This window comes from Varanus komodoensis, unplaced genomic scaffold (genome assembly GCF_004798865.1).
Source record: "Varanus komodoensis strain SLA01 unplaced genomic scaffold, ASM479886v1 scaffold16, whole genome shotgun sequence".
Classification (NCBI taxonomy): Eukaryota; Metazoa; Chordata; class Lepidosauria; order Squamata; family Varanidae; genus Varanus; species Varanus komodoensis.
Genome location: NW_025335468.1, coordinates 7,761,714 through 7,778,950, shown reverse-complemented (window position 1 = coordinate 7,778,950; position 17,237 = coordinate 7,761,714). Strand labels below are relative to the sequence as shown.

General features: G+C 41.4%; 1 protein-coding gene across 1 annotated transcript in view; it reads left to right on the top strand.

Moving 5' to 3' along the window:
• The window catches only part of DUSP8 (dual specificity phosphatase 8), a 105,318-nt gene that overhangs the window by 11,362 nt on the left and 76,719 nt on the right, over positions 1-17,237 (top strand). Inside the window, exon 2 of the mRNA XM_044425731.1 lies at positions 11,320-11,722. Within this exon, the coding sequence (XP_044281666.1) occupies positions 11,492-11,722 (231 nt within the window). The 5' untranslated portion in view covers positions 11,320-11,491. The remainder of the gene's footprint in view (positions 1-11,319; positions 11,723-17,237) is intronic.

Sequence of the window (17,237 nt, the reverse complement as noted above, 5' to 3'; positions counted from 1 at the left end):
TTTGGTGCCAAGTAAAGATAGTTTAACATTCTTGGGCTTTTTAGTTCTTTAGTTTTAAGAAATGGTGTTGTGCTTTGTAGATCATGCTAATGTTGATTTTGCTTAGTTTAGTAGCTTTGAAAACCTTTTTATAAGTTTTGTTTTTATACCTTAGGTTTTTAGCTCTGTTCTGTGAACTGCCCAGAGAAATTTGCTTTTGGCAGTACTGAAATGTAAATGTCAATGCACACCTGTAGTCTTAAGCAATATGGTTGAGAAACTGATGTGTCTCCTGATCTTCTGTTGGTGAGAACTAGGCTTTATGTCTTTGATACTATAAGCTATGAAGATACTGCAGAATGAGAAAGAAGCTTTGTCTAGAAGTTGGTCCTGTGGCCATTGTGATATGCTGGTGTATTGCAAATGCAAACTGGCCTTGTTTATAGATCTGAGAAATTAAGAACTGTTTGCACAGATGGCATGCTGTAGCAGTGGAATTACAAATCTGACTTTCTTTAGTGCTTAACTGGCAGTGAGGATTTGGAGCAGTATCAAGTGAGAAGACCTGTATGGCCCTTTCTATATTAGTTTTAGAAGCAAAAATCTTCCAAATGAACCCGTAGTTTCAAAAGCGCAGACATAAATGGCATTTGTTTGTTTATCTAGGGTAGGGATGGTCAACTACTAAAAGGGACCACTCTCAATTTTGATTTAGAAGCCAGAAATGCCTTTTTTCTTTTAAGAAAAATGTACATTTTAAGAATTTTATGTAACAGTTCTACAGAATAATACAGGGTCACATCATGAACAAACTTCTTGTTGTAAAACTGACCCATTGTAAGTGGTAATGCTTCACTGTTTAATTTATAAATATCTAAAATCAAATGGAAATTTATATTTTAGTATAAAAGAATGATGTGGTCTGGATGCCATTTTCAATGAAAGGGGATTTGACGCATCTTGTAATTAAAATAAGTAGTTCACTAATTTGGCGGCATCTACCAGACAGACTGTCTGTCAGACTATCATACTTATAAAGGACATGGATTCAGGTATACTGTCACATACAAATATGTACCCTGACCTTTTAAATGCTAGACTGAAAAGATGCCAGATTAGAATGGGAGTGCCTGTGATTCTTGCAATGTGAAAAGTTGACAGGGCAGCGAGTGTTACACTATACTGAAAGTGTGGCTAGATACCTTTTTTTAGGGTGACTAAGCACTAAACCAGTGTGGTGTAGTGGTGAGCTGTTTGGAGTAGGGGCTGGAAAGATGCAGGTTCTAGTTCCCACTAGGCCACAAAGCTCACTGGTTGATTTTGGGCCAGTCAGACTCTTAGCTCTACCTCTACCTCACAGGGCTGTTGTGGGGATAACATGGAGTGATGTCACCTGCCTTGTGTTCCTTATAAGAGGCCAAAAGGCAGAATGGAAATGCAATGTAATAATGTATCTTGTATAAAGTTAGTAAGATCACTGGATCACAAGTAAGATCAATAGCAATAAAGTATTTGTAACTGGATCCCACTTGTAGGTTACTAGTTGACTGTGATGAAACTTTGCACTAGATTAACTTATTGGGAAAATGAGTTAAAATTTTTAAGGGGTATAACAGGTAGCAGCTATGGTAAGAGTGTAGGGGCAACTTCAGTAGCAGGAAAGTTGAAATTCTGTATTAGGGAACCTACGTTCCGTACCAAATCTACAGTAAGAAGCTGCATTATGAAAAGATTGATTGTGCATATGTTGTGCTATTTTTTTTCTAATTGTACCTGCTTTGCATGCTGGTTTTCATTTTAAAATTAGTCCTAGAGATTACAGGGATTAGTGCAGAAAGAAAGGTAGTCCGGCAGTAGAATTCCACCTAACAGAGTGGATAAGGTCCATTGTTTGAAATAGATAATCAAAGACATTTTTAGATCCTAAGGCAGATGAGGGTTAGGGTTAGGATTATCCCTCCCTGCCTAAAGCAGGATTAGTTTAATAGTGAATTAGTGTTTGGGATGCCCAATTTAGGGATCTATGAGGACTTGGTTTGTACTCATAAAACTGTCTAGCATATTATGTTTGCAACCTTGAACACAGGCAGGAGCCCAAGAACACTCTCTCCAAACATGCTTTCAAATTGTCAAGCATGTGCTCATGTTCAAAAATTGTGCATGTTTCAGAGAAAAAGCTGTTTGCATTGGCTCAATTTTTAAACAGAAAATGCAATTTCATGTTTTAGGCTAACAGGAAATTGTGCAACTTTGAGAAATTATCAGACTTTCCCACAAATTCCCTGGTTAATTGTGGGAACTGCTTTTGATTTGTGCAGTTGTCCTGTCTGTGTAAACTCAACAACAATCACAAGAACCTGAGGAATTGAAAGGTGAGATGAGCATCAAGTTGATCCTCAGAGAATCTGGACTAACTCAAATGTGGTATCTTTATCCATCTCTAGTCCAACCTATTGCAAGTACATCATTCAAAGGTGGGAAGTCACCTAGAAGCAGAGACACCTTGAAAAATCTCTTGTCCCTGTACTGCAGTAATAACAATCCTGGTTAACATCTGCACAGGCTCCAAGGTACAGCTGTTGCCTGGGATCTGTGTCATTGCCATGGAAACATAAGGCGCTAACTTCTTAATAAGATTTATGTCCTTGATTGCCACTACTGCAAAAAAAATATGAATAATTTAGTAACAGTTCTGTGATTTTGGGATTCCTCATATGGCACAGAGTGGGTGGTAAGAGTGCAGCTTGCTAAGCACTTAAGCACTTGAAAGAAGAAGGGGGTGTGGGATTTTAGTTGCAATGCTGGAATTTACATCTTAATAAGAATGTAGAGAGCTGCATAGCTTAAGTCATCCTACCAGCATTTCAGGTTCTAAGCTGACAGTTACTTGCTTTGGTAATCCTTCCGGCAGATAATAAACTGCCATTCCTGTAGGTTGAACCAAGAATTACTTTCTGTCAGCCCTTGCCCTGAACTATTTTTCTGAAGGTTTGCACACACAGTTACATTTTACCCCTTAATTGCTCTACTAAGAGGCAAGCATTGCATCCAATGGACAGATAATAGCAAACCTATCTTCAGGCAGTGACTAAGGAAAGCTCACTAGATTAAGGGTCAGAAACTGATAAGGTCTGAGCCCAGTCTGTGCCCATTATTTGCTTGCTTTATGGCAAAGAGGCATGGAAAAAGGGGGTTCATGGAAACCCCCTTTGAAAGAATCTTTGAGGGGTATGTGGAGCTGCCTGTTTCAGACTCCCAAACAGAAGTAGCTTCTGAGTGCCTGCTGCTCTTCATGCAGTGATGGAAGGGATGTGCAAATATTCCATTCTCTTCCCATCTCTGCAAAGAGCAGAAGTAGGTTCAGTATCTTTCTGTACTAAGTTTTATCAATTTGTCAGACCTTTCTCAGTTTCTTTTTTACCAGGTTGTTTAGTTCAGTCACTAAAGCAGGGCAATGAATCTTTGCCAGCTTTGTTGTGCCACTGCATAATGTCCTGCTGATCCTAAACATCTGCATGTATCTGTATTTGCTGTTGTGATATCACAACAATGCAAGCCTGATTCATACCTTTCTTCTTTGGTGATGTAAACTGAGCCCATGCTTATAATGCTCCCTTTATGGTGTGGAACCTCAGGCCCTCAGAAGAAAATCTGGCCTGTCCAGGATTCCCCAGAAAGCTATGCTGCTGTTACTGGCCTGACCCTGTTCTCTCCAACTGCCAATCATTCAGTGGTTTCCCAGTTTCAGCACCGTTTCTTCTCCATTCTAGATGGTTGAAGTGCCTTCTCGTTTAAGCTTTAAACTGAAATATGCTATATTTTTGCTCTTAGCAGCACCTCTTTTGCCACCAGTGTAATGCATTCTTTGAGAGCTTCTCCAAAATAGAATTCTTCCCTCAGGTTGAAATAGAGTCAGCACCCATCCTCTAAGGCTCAAGAGTGTGGGCTGTATGACTGAGCTAAGCTCTTTCCTTTAGCTTCCTCTTTCCATGATACAATTTAAATCCCTAACTCATCTTCAGCAGAAGAAAGAAGGATCAAAGCCCAGTTCTGCACATGTGTAGATGCTGTCATGTCTCGCCTGTCCCTACTCTGTCATTAATGCCTACTCACCAAAGACTGAAACCCATTATTGGACTTCAATATTTTTTTCCCCCAGTGTGCCAGGCTTTACTGCTTACCTTCCTGTAAGGAGGTGGCTGAGCAGAAGTGGGTAGTTGTGCCTTTTATTTGTTTACCCTTGTATTCCATATGGCTCTTGCAGTCTCTCTAACTGACCAAGCTTTCTGAAAAAGTCCCCTAGAAGACTTCCTCCCTTGTGGGTTTCCAGTGGTGCTGAGTGCCTGAAAACTAAGCAAGGCATTTGTCGGTTGGTTTTCCTCTTGCTAAACATCTTTTTAACCAGAAAAAGAGGAACCATTTTAGCCTAAAGCTGGAACCATCCATTATAAAGGCAATGCTCTTCCCAGGAAAAATAGTAGAACAAACCTTTTTCCCCTGTAAAATGTAGTACTAGGAAAAGTGTGATACCATTTTACTACTTAGAATAGTAGAGTGGGAAGGGGCCATGAGGCCATTGGGTCCAACCCCCTGCTGTTGCAGGACACCAAATTATACTCAGATGATTGTCCAGTCTGACCTTGAGTGTTTGTAGTGTGGGAGAGCCCACAACTTCTCTAGGCAGCTGGTTCCACTGTTGTATTGCTCTGACAGTGAGGAAGCTTATCCTGTTCTTTGTCGTGGTCTCTGTGCATCACATATATATGGGTGCTGTGCCTGCGCAGTGCCTGTTGCTGGGAAGATTTTACAGCTTGAACGGTTTTGGTGGGAACTCCGCACCTGCCTCCCCCTTAGTATAAATGGGCAGAGTACCTGCCCCTTCACCAGTCTGTGAAAGCATGGATGACCACTCAAAGAACGATAGTTACAGGTAAGCAACCTTCCTGAACCTGGGTTGTTGCAACTTGATTATTCTGTGTCCTGCATTCTGACATCAGCAAGAAGAGATCTTGACCTTCCTCTTTGTGAAAGCCTTGGGGGTGCTTCTAGAGGGATACCATGTCCCCCCTCAGTCTTCTCTTCTCAAGGCTGAACATGCTCAGTTCTCTCAGTCTCTCCTCACAGGGCAGTGTTTTCAAACCCTGAATAATTTTTATTGCCCTCCTCTGGACCCTTTCTAATTTTTCTGCATCTCTCTTAAATCTTGGTGCCTAGAACTGGACACAGTATTCCAGATGGGGTCTGACTAGTGCGGAGTATAGAGGAATATATTACTCGTGATTGGAAAGTAATACTTCTATTAATGCAGTAATATTTCTATTTAAGTAGCAGTTCTTCTTCCTCTGCTTGTCTGCTGCTTCTAGAAGTGGAGAACATTGCAGCATGGTGACATCACGCAATACTTTTTTGTAGTACTGAATGCTAACGAGAAAGAGAGGCCCATGGCTGATGCACTGGGATGCAACCACACAGCTTTGAGCTTGTAATGCCAATGTGGCATAGAGTGGTTAGAGTGCTGAACAGTTACTTGGGAGACCCACATTGCAGTCCCCACATGGCCATGAAGCTTGACTCAGTCTAATCTATTTCACAGGGTTGTTGTGGAGAAGAAAAGGAAGAGAAGTATAATGTGAACTGCCTTTGGCTCCTTGGAGGAATGTTAATAATAAATAGTATAGCTGATGATGCCTGGTTTCCACCTTCAGCTGGTTTCCAGCTTCAAAGAGTGTAATCTTCTCTTGGCATGGCTCCCTCCGCACCCCTCCCTCACTGCACGGTGGAGGTTGCATGCTGTCCTTAGACAGCCTGTAGTTGCCCTAATAGCCATGTTAAGCTGCCCGAAGCTTGTCCTGGAGCTGAGGCCTGGCGCCTCCTGCTTAATTATTTTCATTCAAGTTAACCCCTGTATCCATCTCCTCATTACAGTCATTCATGAGAGAGATGGAATTAAAGGATTATGATAATGTTCTTCAGGAGTACTCGAGATTACTGTGGCTTTGATAAACTGATAAAAGAGATACATAGCTTTGTTCCTGAAACCCTAAATTTAGCCCCCAGGTTAACCTTTCCCCTCCTTTAAGAGTTAGGGGTCTGCCCTCACTGCACTGAGCAAATAAGGTATCACTTGGCCCTTAATTTTACCTCGTGCTCATATCGTACTTAGACTTCTGGAAGGCTTACATGGATTGGTTCCCACACAATTGTCTCGGGAGTATGTAGGGCAAGAATGGGTGGTCTTCCAGATTTTCTTGGACTCCAGCTCCCTTCAGTGGTAAGCACTGATGAAGGATGATGGAAATTGCAGTCCAGCAACTTCTGGACTTCATCTATATATTCCCCTTCTCTGGGGTCATGTTTAAACTAGGTTCACAGTGTGAATGGATGCCTCCATTCACAGTTCTTGCAGTGTACACTCCTCTTGTGGATATGCCCCTACCTCTGTGTGGGCTCAGCAGCAGTTCTGAGACAGTTCCACAAAGGTATCATCATATCAGAATTGTTTTTATGCAAGAGGTGTCTCCTTATTCTATTCACCTTGAGAACAACCAAGTGATGGAGATAATTAACATTTCTTTTTTTTACAAAGATTGAACATTCTGCTAAATTACTAATCAAGTTGAGGCTAAATTGTAAGTTTAAATCAAGTTATCTAAGGGTCAAGTAAAACATATTTTTTTGTCAGTTCCAAAGATGATGTTAGTTTTCAATGGCAGCTTGATCAGGAAGAAAGGGGAAATTATAGGATTCTTCTCCTGAAAACTTTCCACTGTAAAGCTTAAAGAATTTTATAGCAAACTTTTTGAAGAAATAATGTTATTGCCACTCTATTGTGCATCTAAAGAGGATATGAAGTCATCTATTTCAACTTGAGAACTGTCTCATTGTTTCTAACCATGTCTGTGTTATGAGGGCTCTACCAAGCTGAATGTATTACTTGGGTACGTTAAACATGACAGCTCATCTGGTCATGTTTTACAAACCCATTTCTGTTCTTGCCAGGCAGCAAGGGGTTGTTGTGTAGTGTGAACTTTTGCCAATTCCCACACAGTTCCTTAATTTGAGGGCAAAAAGCAGTCTTGACAACTCATGGGATGTAGATGGGGTGGTTGTAGTCATGATGGGTTGCCATATCATCTGGAACTGGGCAAGTGACCTCATCATGCATGGAGAGAATTGGTCAGTGATTCTTCTTGCAGGAGCAGCAGACACCCCTTGCCCTTGCCAGGCCTCCTGGAGTGTCCAGAAATGCCAGCTTAACCACAAGTGCCCAGGTAGCACTTGAAAGTAGCAGGCACTGGCTGGATGTCTCCCTCCATGATCATAAACCATTTTTGGCTTTATCATTTTATTTTTCTTCCTGAGGTAGTGAAAACTGACTTGAGAACTTGCTCTTGCAGTCCTCATTTTGGCAGTCACTGACAGTCCCTTCAAAGTTCCCGAACAGTATGTCAGGGGTCCTGTCAGTAGTTGAGAAACCATTTTTATTGTCCTTCTTAAACTTGTGCAACAAAAGGTGTGCAATTCCACAAGTGTGGCAATCAGATTCCTCTGCTGGGTGATAGTCCTGTATCTGATTAGTCCACCATCTTATTCTGATAATGCATTCTGATTCCATTACTTGTATTATCTGTCTTTTTATTGGTCCCCTTTGTCTATCTGTTTCAAATTCATATTGTTCCTGAATGGAATTTGAAGAAATGAAGAGAAATGTACAGCTAGTTTTGCACACATACCTAGTGGAGAAAAAAGGATGAGTTGAAGGGGCAAAGAATGCAAGGGGGATGGGAAGAAGCCAATTAATTTGCATCATTTCTGATTACCTTCAGTTCTGTTGCTCAGGTACAGCAGGGGATCCTCAGCAAGACAGAAAGCACATAATGAAGTGTGACATAAAGGTAGCAGAAACCTCCATTTTCCCTCTCAGACCACTCTTAATTAGGGTTGTCTTAGTTTTGAAGGCTTGCCCTGAAGTGCAAGAGCGAATCTAATAGTAAAACATGGACAACAGAGAGACCATATTGAGCCACTTCTGATGGTATCAATGGGCCAACTGCCAAAGGAGCTGCTGTAATTGGCTCTTTTCTCCAAGCATACAAATAAATAATACACACCAAGGAGGTGATATTATGGATTGAGATTTCATTAGAAAGATTTCTTCTTCACATGTTGGCTTCTAGTATCATTTTCATGGTTTCTTTCTTTGCCTTTTTACTTCAAGGCAATCTAACGTGTGTGTGAAGATCTAACATATCCCTTACCAACCTAATGCTCTGTAGTTGTGCTAGATTACAAGTCCTATCATTCCCAGCCACCCTAGGTCATTACGGAAGTTTCAGTCCAGTGCCTTTGGAGGCACCAGGCCAGGGAAAATTGATCTGAGGTTTACTGGAGTTTTCATAACAAGAATTGAGGTTCATGCAGCATGTTCAGGTAGTCAGATATGACATGACATAATTGTGTGCGGGTCTAAGCAGCAAGTTTACTGGGAGTTGCTTCAGCATAAGGAGCGCTTACATCCTTATATGCCCAGCCGCCCCCTGAGATCGGCGGGAGAGGCCCTTCTCCGGGAGCCCTCTGTGGAAGAAGTTAGGAGGGTGGTTACTCGGAGGAGGGCTTTCTCAGCGGTGGCGCCTGAGCTATGGAATGTGCTCCCCAGAGAGATCCGCCTGGCGCCGTTGTTATTTGTTTTTCGGCGCCAGGCGAAGACCTTTTTATTTAAGCAGTATTTTAAATGTTAATATTATTGAATTTTATTTGGCCAGGGTGGCTTGTTTTATATTGTATGTTTTATATTATATATTTGTATTTTAATGTATATATTTTAAAATGTTATTTTAACTTATTGTTGTAAGCCGCCCCAAGGCTTCGGTGAATGGGGCGGCATAAAAATGTTTTAATAAATAAATAAAATAAATAAAAAAATAAGTATATATGCCCACTTGCCTGGGAGCAAGTCCCATTGATTTACTCTGAGCAGGCATGTAAAGAATGTACACTGGGAGCCAATATGGTGTGGTGGTTACATTGTTGGACTGGGACATGGGAAGTTTGGTTTTAGCCCCCATTTAGCCATGAAAACTCTCTGGGTGACTTTCGACTAGTCACTCCCTCTTAGCCTAACCTACTTCACAGGGTGGTTGTGAGGATCAAATGAAGCTATGTCAGTTGCCTTGGGGCCCTCACAAGAAGGAATCATGGGGGTTTAAGTACAGTGTGGTAGTGGTGAAGAGGATGGCCACAGAATCTTAGTTATGAATCCTGAAGAGCAAATGAGGCTTTGCCTGTATCTGAACTGGTCCTTAAAATGGTTTCGTTTATATTAGTTGTTGATTATCAGCGTTCACATTACAGAGAAGCCAGTTGCTCAAAGGCAAAGGTGGATGATAGCAGGATATTAACCCAGAAAATATGAGTGTTCTTTTAAAAAAAGAGCCATAATTTTAAAAGTAGACTAAGTTGACTGGAGTACAAACGGGCTAGGGCAGATGATAATATGCCAATGACAAGTCATTGGTGCAAAGGAATTGGTTAGAAATGTGATTGAAATAGACACTTGTGTATCTTTTGTTACCTTTTTTTCTTTCAAATGAAGTACTGAAAACCCTTTTGCTTGAAGGTTTTATGCACACAAACACCCCCCACCCCCATTGGCAATTAAAGAAGGCCAGGCAAATTTTTAAGAGGTGTGCTGTGACTTGCCAGGTAAAAGCTATGAAGGGGAATTCCTCTGTTCATTACTTTTCAGCAAATCTCAGTATGGTGAGAAATTCCTATATTTCTTCTGATTTAATTTGCATGTGCAAGAACCATTAGCCTTCCTTGGTTGTCACAGTAAGCCATCAATTCTGGCTTATTACGCAGAAAGGTTGTGTACTGCATTCACATTTGGCCTGTTAAAAACATAAGGTAAGAAGAGTCACCCTGGATCAGATCAAGTGTCTGTGTAGTCCAGCATAATGTTCACGGAGTAGCCAACTTGGCTGCCCATGGGAATCTACAAGCAGGATGTGAGTGCAACAGCATCTTCTCATCCATGTTCCCCATCAGTAGGCATATATTGCTGCGTTGCCTCCAATGCTGAAAGGTAGCATAAAGCCAGTCAGGAGCAGTAGCCATTTATAACCTCCATGAATGTATCAAATCACGTTTTAAAGCACTCCAAATGGGCAACTGTTACTACATCTTGTAGAAGTGAATTTCGCAGTTTAACTATGTACCATCTGAGCAAATGCTGCTTTGATCTGTCCTGATTATTTCACCAGTCAGCTTCAAAGAATGCTCCATGTTCTAGTGTTATGACAGGGGGAGAAAAATGACTCCCTGTCCACTTTCTCCACAACATGCACTATTTTGTACACTTTTATCATGTTTCCCCTTCCTTGCCTTTTTTGTAAGCTAAACAAATCCCAGATGTTGTAAGCTTTTTTCATGGGGGAGATACTACAACCTCTTAATTCTTTTAGTCATCCTTTTCTGCTCACTTTGCTACTGCACAATATACTTTTGGGAATGGTGACCAGTACTGTCACAGTATTATACATGAAGTCACATCATAGATTTGTATAAGAGCAGTGTGAGCAAGTCTTTTACAGTGGTTTTGCTCCGCTCTTCATGGGACTAAGTAAACAAGCCAGGTATTGCTTCCCATTCGATTGGAGGAGTTCTGAACAAGCCAGGATTTGTAAACCAGCTTTCAACTATAGTTTAGAAGCCATTAGAGTTCTTGGTTGGGATGGAATTGAGAGTGGTATGTATAACACAGTCTTCGGCAGCTGAATATTATTACAGGGGATCTTACTGGGTTCCTCATAAATTTAGAGGAATGTGTTTGAAAACCCCTGCACTTTGTAGAATGGGATGGAATTAGAGAACAGTGAGGCTTCCACTAAAATATTTTTTTTAATTTATAATGTTGAAATGATGTCTTGAGGCTCAGCATCACAGTCAAAAACTCAAAACAGTAATATTCCTCAGTCCAGTCTTGTCTGTACTATCAGCGTTCCTTTATTCTCTTGTCTCTGTATAGCAGTTTTGTTAAGCCAGTTTTCACCAACTGGGTGCCCTCTAGAAGTGTTGGATTGCAACTTCCATCATCCAAAAGCCACATTGGTGGAATGGGCATTCCAGTTCATTGCAATTGTAGGGCAACAACATGGGGATAAAGGATGTATTAAGCCATGCATGGCACTTTGGTGCTTTCTTTAGAACTCTAGCTTAGTTCTGGAAAACCTTGCATAGAATAAAATGGCGCCAGTTTGGTTACTTACAACATCTGACTACTTTTCTTCCTTTCTCTCTCCCTCTCTCTCCCTCTTCCTCTCTGCCTCTACTTCCCAACAGGTTTGGCACAATGATTTTCCATACAGGGCCTTAGCAGCGTGGCAAAATTTGGCTCTTTCTTGCTGCCTCTCCCTTCCCCCAGCCCCTTCACCTCTGGAAGACCTGAGCTGGCTTCCTTAGCCCCGGGCATTTCCTCCCTTCTCCCACTTGCTGCAGAAGGGCCAAGTCCGCCATGGCCGGGGACAGATTTCCACGCCAAGTGATGGATTCCAAGAAGCTTGCCAGCCTCTTGAGGAGTGGGGCCGAAGGTATGTTGGTCATTGACAGCCGCTCCTTTGTGGAGTACAACTCCTGGCATGTCCTCAGCTCTGTCAACATCTGCTGCTCCAAGCTGGTCAAAAGAAGGCTTCAGCAAGACAAGGTATCCATCACAGAGCTCATCCAGCCAGCCTCCAATATAAAGGTACTTGAACTTGGCCCCTTGGTGATTCCCCAGATCTTTCTGTAACTCAGTTTTAGTTCCATAAATCCCAACCCTAAAGAGCAGCATTACAATAAGTGACCTAGCACGCCATTGCGTTAAGTTGGGACCGTATGTTTCACAGTGCTCCTTTTCATATGCTTCCTTGCTTTTACAAATGCAGCTGCTGAAGGCGCACTTTCAAAGGGAAGAACAAAGTAGGACAGAAGAGAGGGTCTTCTTAATCCTTTCTTCTCATGCTGTTTTTCTGCTGAAAGTTGTTTCCCCCTAAATGCTTCCACGCTTGTTTAGGAACAAATAAAGGTACCAGGGGAAAGAATTAAGAGGCCCCCTCTCCCAATGCACAAAATTCCACTTCAAATTGCAGCCATAGCAGTTGCTTAATAAAGCATTTAAAAATAAATATCGCCCCATTACGTGCAATGTATAGTTTCCACCTTAGACCAAAAAATGGATTGGGCAGAGGAGAATCAGGTAGAGTTAACATTAGCATAGTGTTTCACTGTTAGGTCATTAGGTCAGCATCAAATGCTCACCTGTTTTATTTTGGGGGTAGTATTACTTTTCTTGATTCAAAATGTTTGCTCCCAAATTCCATGGTTTGAATGTTCAGGATTTTTTTTTCATTTCTGTTCATTGCCAAGTGTTTTGCTTCTGCTCTGCTATTTTAACGCATTTTCCCTTATTTATATTGCCTCTGGGAGAACACAGGGGCACTCCAGAATGTGGGATCATGTAGTAAATGTGTTGGCATCATGATGCTCTGTAGCCAATCGGGTTTGGCTACATGATGATATAAGGGAAGGCAGTGAAGCAAGTTCCTAGTGTGAACAACGCTTCTTCGTATGAATGAACACTTTTGCTGCCTTTCAAAGAAACCCCCAAGAACATGTGAGAGGGGCCACTTTTCAGTGTTGCTGGATTTGTATGTGTGAAACCTCTGTTTTGGATCATTCTTACTAAAATTTATATTATTAAAATCAAATCAACCTCTTTATTGAAAGGAGAGCAAATAGCTAGAATAACATCATTTTTATAAAAGGATAGAGGCAGAGAAATAGAAGTTATGAGATATGCTCTCCTGTGGACCTGTAAGTCAGAAAGTAGGGGAAATGGACAGAGTTGTCAGAAGTAACTACTGGGTTCCTCAATTTATTGTGAGATTGAAGCTCTGTAATTTATTAATTGGTTACCTGCAATGATTTGATGACACACCGTGGAACAAAATGGTAGATATAATTTGAGTAATTGATGGCAGGGGGAGGGGATGATACCAGATCGAATATCTCATATACTTATTTCCAGGGAATTCTATGGAACTGCCTCCCCCTTTTTGTCATGCAGTGTCATAATCAGAATAATGTGAGGTCATATAATCACCAACTGACCCCACCCCTGCCCTCACTGGAACAGAATTTGTCAATATGGGCCATTAAGAGAGGCATTTGAGGGGTGAACAGAAGGCTATTAATCAGTAATCCCACAGACACTCAGTGGACCACAAAAAACAGGCTCAACCTGCAAACAGAAAGCTTTTAATTAACATTGAAAAGTACCTTTGCTGAATGGGGGTTCTGAGTGAGCATAACAAGACGATCCTGGCCATGAGTAAGCATATCATTCAATAATACAGTACTATATTAAGTGCAGTACAGAACCTTTGCTTTCATCTTGCTTCAAGTTAATAATAGAAAAGTAGTGTCTCTGTAGCACTTCTACTACTGTGGAAGAAATCTCAGTGTACAGGCAGTGTTTCCAGCCATTCACCCTCCTCGTGTCTCCCTGAACTCATTGCCTGATGAGTAATCTATCCTCAAGAGCCATGGGTTAACAGGGATAATCCTTTGAAGTAGGATTTATGTCAATGAAAATAATGGCATGCAGAGCAAATCATGTGCAGAGGGGAGCAGGGAGTAGCCATCATTCTCCATCCTTTGGCTATACAAAGGGAAAGAACATAAAGGTTGTCTGCACTTGTGTGTCTTTGGTGGGCTGTGGTCTCGTTGTCAGTGTTCTGAAGCAGGATAGATTTGCTCCTGACACAACTTCCTCCCTTCGAACTGAAATTCAGAGAACTCTGCTCCATTATCAAAAGTATTGATCTAGTCTATGAACCTCCTTTTCCAGAGTCTGCTGTATCCTGTGTTCATAGCCACTTTGCTATTCATCAGATTTGCTGAGCTACGTTCCCTGGGATTGGCATACAGCCCTCTTCATCTTTGGTATGGAAGGCTTAGGATCATAGAATAGTGGCACCCTAGGCAACCCCAGCATATACTCCCCTCAAGCCAGGCATGTGCTCCAGTAAAGTACCAGTGTATTGAAGTAGCTGCAAAGCTCAATTATGACACTTAGAAGCAGCCACACTCTCAGTCCTTGGAATTAGAGCTGTTCGATCATCTTATGTAGCAGGGCTGGGGAAAAAATAGAGTGGAGTCAACTGGTATATCTCCAAGTGATTTCCTATAGAGCAGCAAAGCTTTCTGACTCCCAGTGGTTTAACAGTAATGACAGCAAAAATCCTTTGCCCATTGGACACCGACATCCAGGAAACTGGATGTGGGGAACAGGAGCCATTTTGTACATGAAAGGATTTTGTGCAAGCTCCAGTTCTGCCGCTGAAAGCAAATCCATGAGCTATGTGTTTCAAGGCACCTCATTTCTAATTCTGTGCTTCCTTTCCTGAGACACTATTTTGCATATAGCTCTGGTTGATGGGCCTTTAGGTTCTAGTGGAAAACAATGATCCTGCAAGTCAGAGGTCTGTCCATCTGTATCCTGTAGCAGAAGCAGTCTGAATGGGCAGTGCTTATTCATGTTGTGGGCATAAGAGAAGAGAGATGAAAGGGAAAAGGAGGGTGACATCATGAAATTAGGAGATTTCAATCCAAAGGAATTTATTGCTGGAGTTTACTCTCAAGTACACAAACAAAGATAAGTGTGTATCGGCCTGGAGACATGTTGTTATCGGCTTCCTTATACCAGCCGTGCTCCTTTCCCTGTAACAGCAGAAACTATTTTATTGCAGTATCTGCATGGTAGGAAAATCTTTAGCTGCTACGGGTTAGCATATCTGGCACAGGAGCAAGGCCAGTAAACAGGAAAACCCTTGCTTGTCAGGTACACCATATCCAGCAGTTTAAACCTTTGCCCACTGAGCTCGACAATAGAAGATCAAGAAACCAGGCTTCTGCCTCATGACATACAGACTCAGTTCTCTTCTAGAGCCTAAGTACAGTCTTTCTAAGTTCAGCAGCCATCCTTTCACAATAGACCCTCCCTCAAACTCTATTTCTGGGCAGCTCTCAGCAGCTGGATTGCTTTTTAGTGTTTGTTCTGGCTTTCCCCTCCCCCCTTTTTATTATTTTGTAGCAAAGGAGGGTAATTCAAGCGATTAATCAAATGCTAGGCCCAGCTGGAGCCATCTGTGGAGTCCTCATCTGCCCCTCCCTTTGCATGTGTGCATACGGCTCATTGCAATTGGCCAGCAGTGACATCACCCCTCCTGGATTGTGCGTTTGTGTGTGTGTTTGTGTGATGGTGAATGTGTGAGAAAAGATATTCCTTGCCTCCAGTCTCTCTTACTGATGCTTCAGGCAGAAGCTTTGGAGGGTGATTCTTGAGTGTCTTTTTTTAAAGCTACTGATAAACCAACCGTGTAATATCCCTACACACACACTTCCATTTTAGATTCTTAGACAATGGAGATACCCCCTATGTTGAGGGCGTGAGTGTGTGTGTGAGAGAGATTCTACAGTTAAGTTAAATCCTGAGACATCTTTTTGACCTAGAATAGCTTGTCAGTATTTTCTAAAATATGGGAGAATTAGATACTTCTATGGTAACTATCACTGGGGCAAGAGGTAAGTTAGGAACATAAGAAATTGCCTTACACTGAGAGGCAAGGCGCTGGTCCATCTAGTTCAGTACAGTCAACACTGACTGGCCAGCACCTCTACTGGGGTTTAGCTGGGAATTTTTGTAGCCCTACGAGACAGGAGAGGCTTTGGCCCCTCTGCATGTAAAGTTTGGGTTAAGGAGACATCCCCAAATAAGGCCCCTGAGATCATCTGTAAAGCTGATTCCATGATTCTGTGCAGGTGCCATATAACCACAGAATTTCCATTTATTGGAAATGTCTTTATGAAGATTAATGGTTTTCATTTGTGAAACAGACTTTAAAATGCAGTTCAGTTGAAAAATCTAGGAAATTAGTATAGGGTAGTGGTTACCTTATGCTTTTTGCTTTGTGGCTTGAATTCAAACACTTCAGAGTTCCTTCTGTGTTCTGATAACAATGCAAATGGGAAAATTTAAAGGGGAAATTGCCTGGAAATACCCAGTATTGGTAAATGTACTTGGGGAAATTTTCAAGATGGGTTTCACAGGAAAAAGCACTTGTCAACACATGTCATGTACTCAGACACTTTTTTAAGCCTTTTGTGTTTATTTTACTACATCCCAAAGGATCTCAGTATAAGCAATAGTATTTTGTATTACATCTGTTTAGTGATACTGGTAGCTTTTGTAAGTATGGGTATACTATGTGTAATATTTGCAGATGAGTTCTTCAGCCTGTATTCATTGTGCCAACTTAAAATATTTGCATATTTTGCTTGTATTTACATGGTATATGCTACTTCAAATAGGGCTATATTGATCCAATAGGAATCATTTTTAAATCCATCCAAAATATTGACTGTTACTACATACTATGACAGTGAGTTCTGTAAACTAATCACACAGCATATAAATATATTCTTTCTGATATGCCTACTAAATTTATATTCACACATCCTATTTCTTCCTCTTTGATTACAATCAAAAATTGTTTATCATTGCTTTCAGTGGGAGACATAGTTGAGAATCACAAAACCTGTGTTTTAATAAATGGTATTCACAAGGACATATATATTAGAATGGATGTTTTAAGCATGTAACAACACACACAGCCCATAATGTTTGAGAAACAAGGAAAGCAGTTTTGCACTGCTTTTTTTAATCTCTTCTTCCCCACATTGGATAGTTTTGCTGTTACTTCAGAACTAAAGCAGAAGTGAGTGGTTTAAAACAGCATAGGAGGAATGTCTTGTGAGATTTTGGGTGCAATTTAATTAGTTCCCCTGGGAAATAGGGTAAGTCCACAAGAACAGGGGTGGAGATTTCTGTTGTATAACTTGCTTATTCTATCATATTCCTCCAAAGGGAATATCAGATGGGTTCAGCTGAAAGACATGACTTACCTGTGTCAGCCAGGAAACTTTATGACTTGAGTAGTGATTTGAACCCAGTTTTCCCAGTGTACATCAAACATTCTGTTATCCATTACACCTCTGTACCTCCCTGACAACATTAGGGATGAACAATTAAGGACATTTCTCAACATGACACTCACCCTGTGCTAGGGATAGGGTTATCAGATCTCTTTTCAGGACAACCTACTGTTATTTGTCTTCTGCTCCACTCTTGTATCTTTTGTGGGGTCATAGTAGGTGGC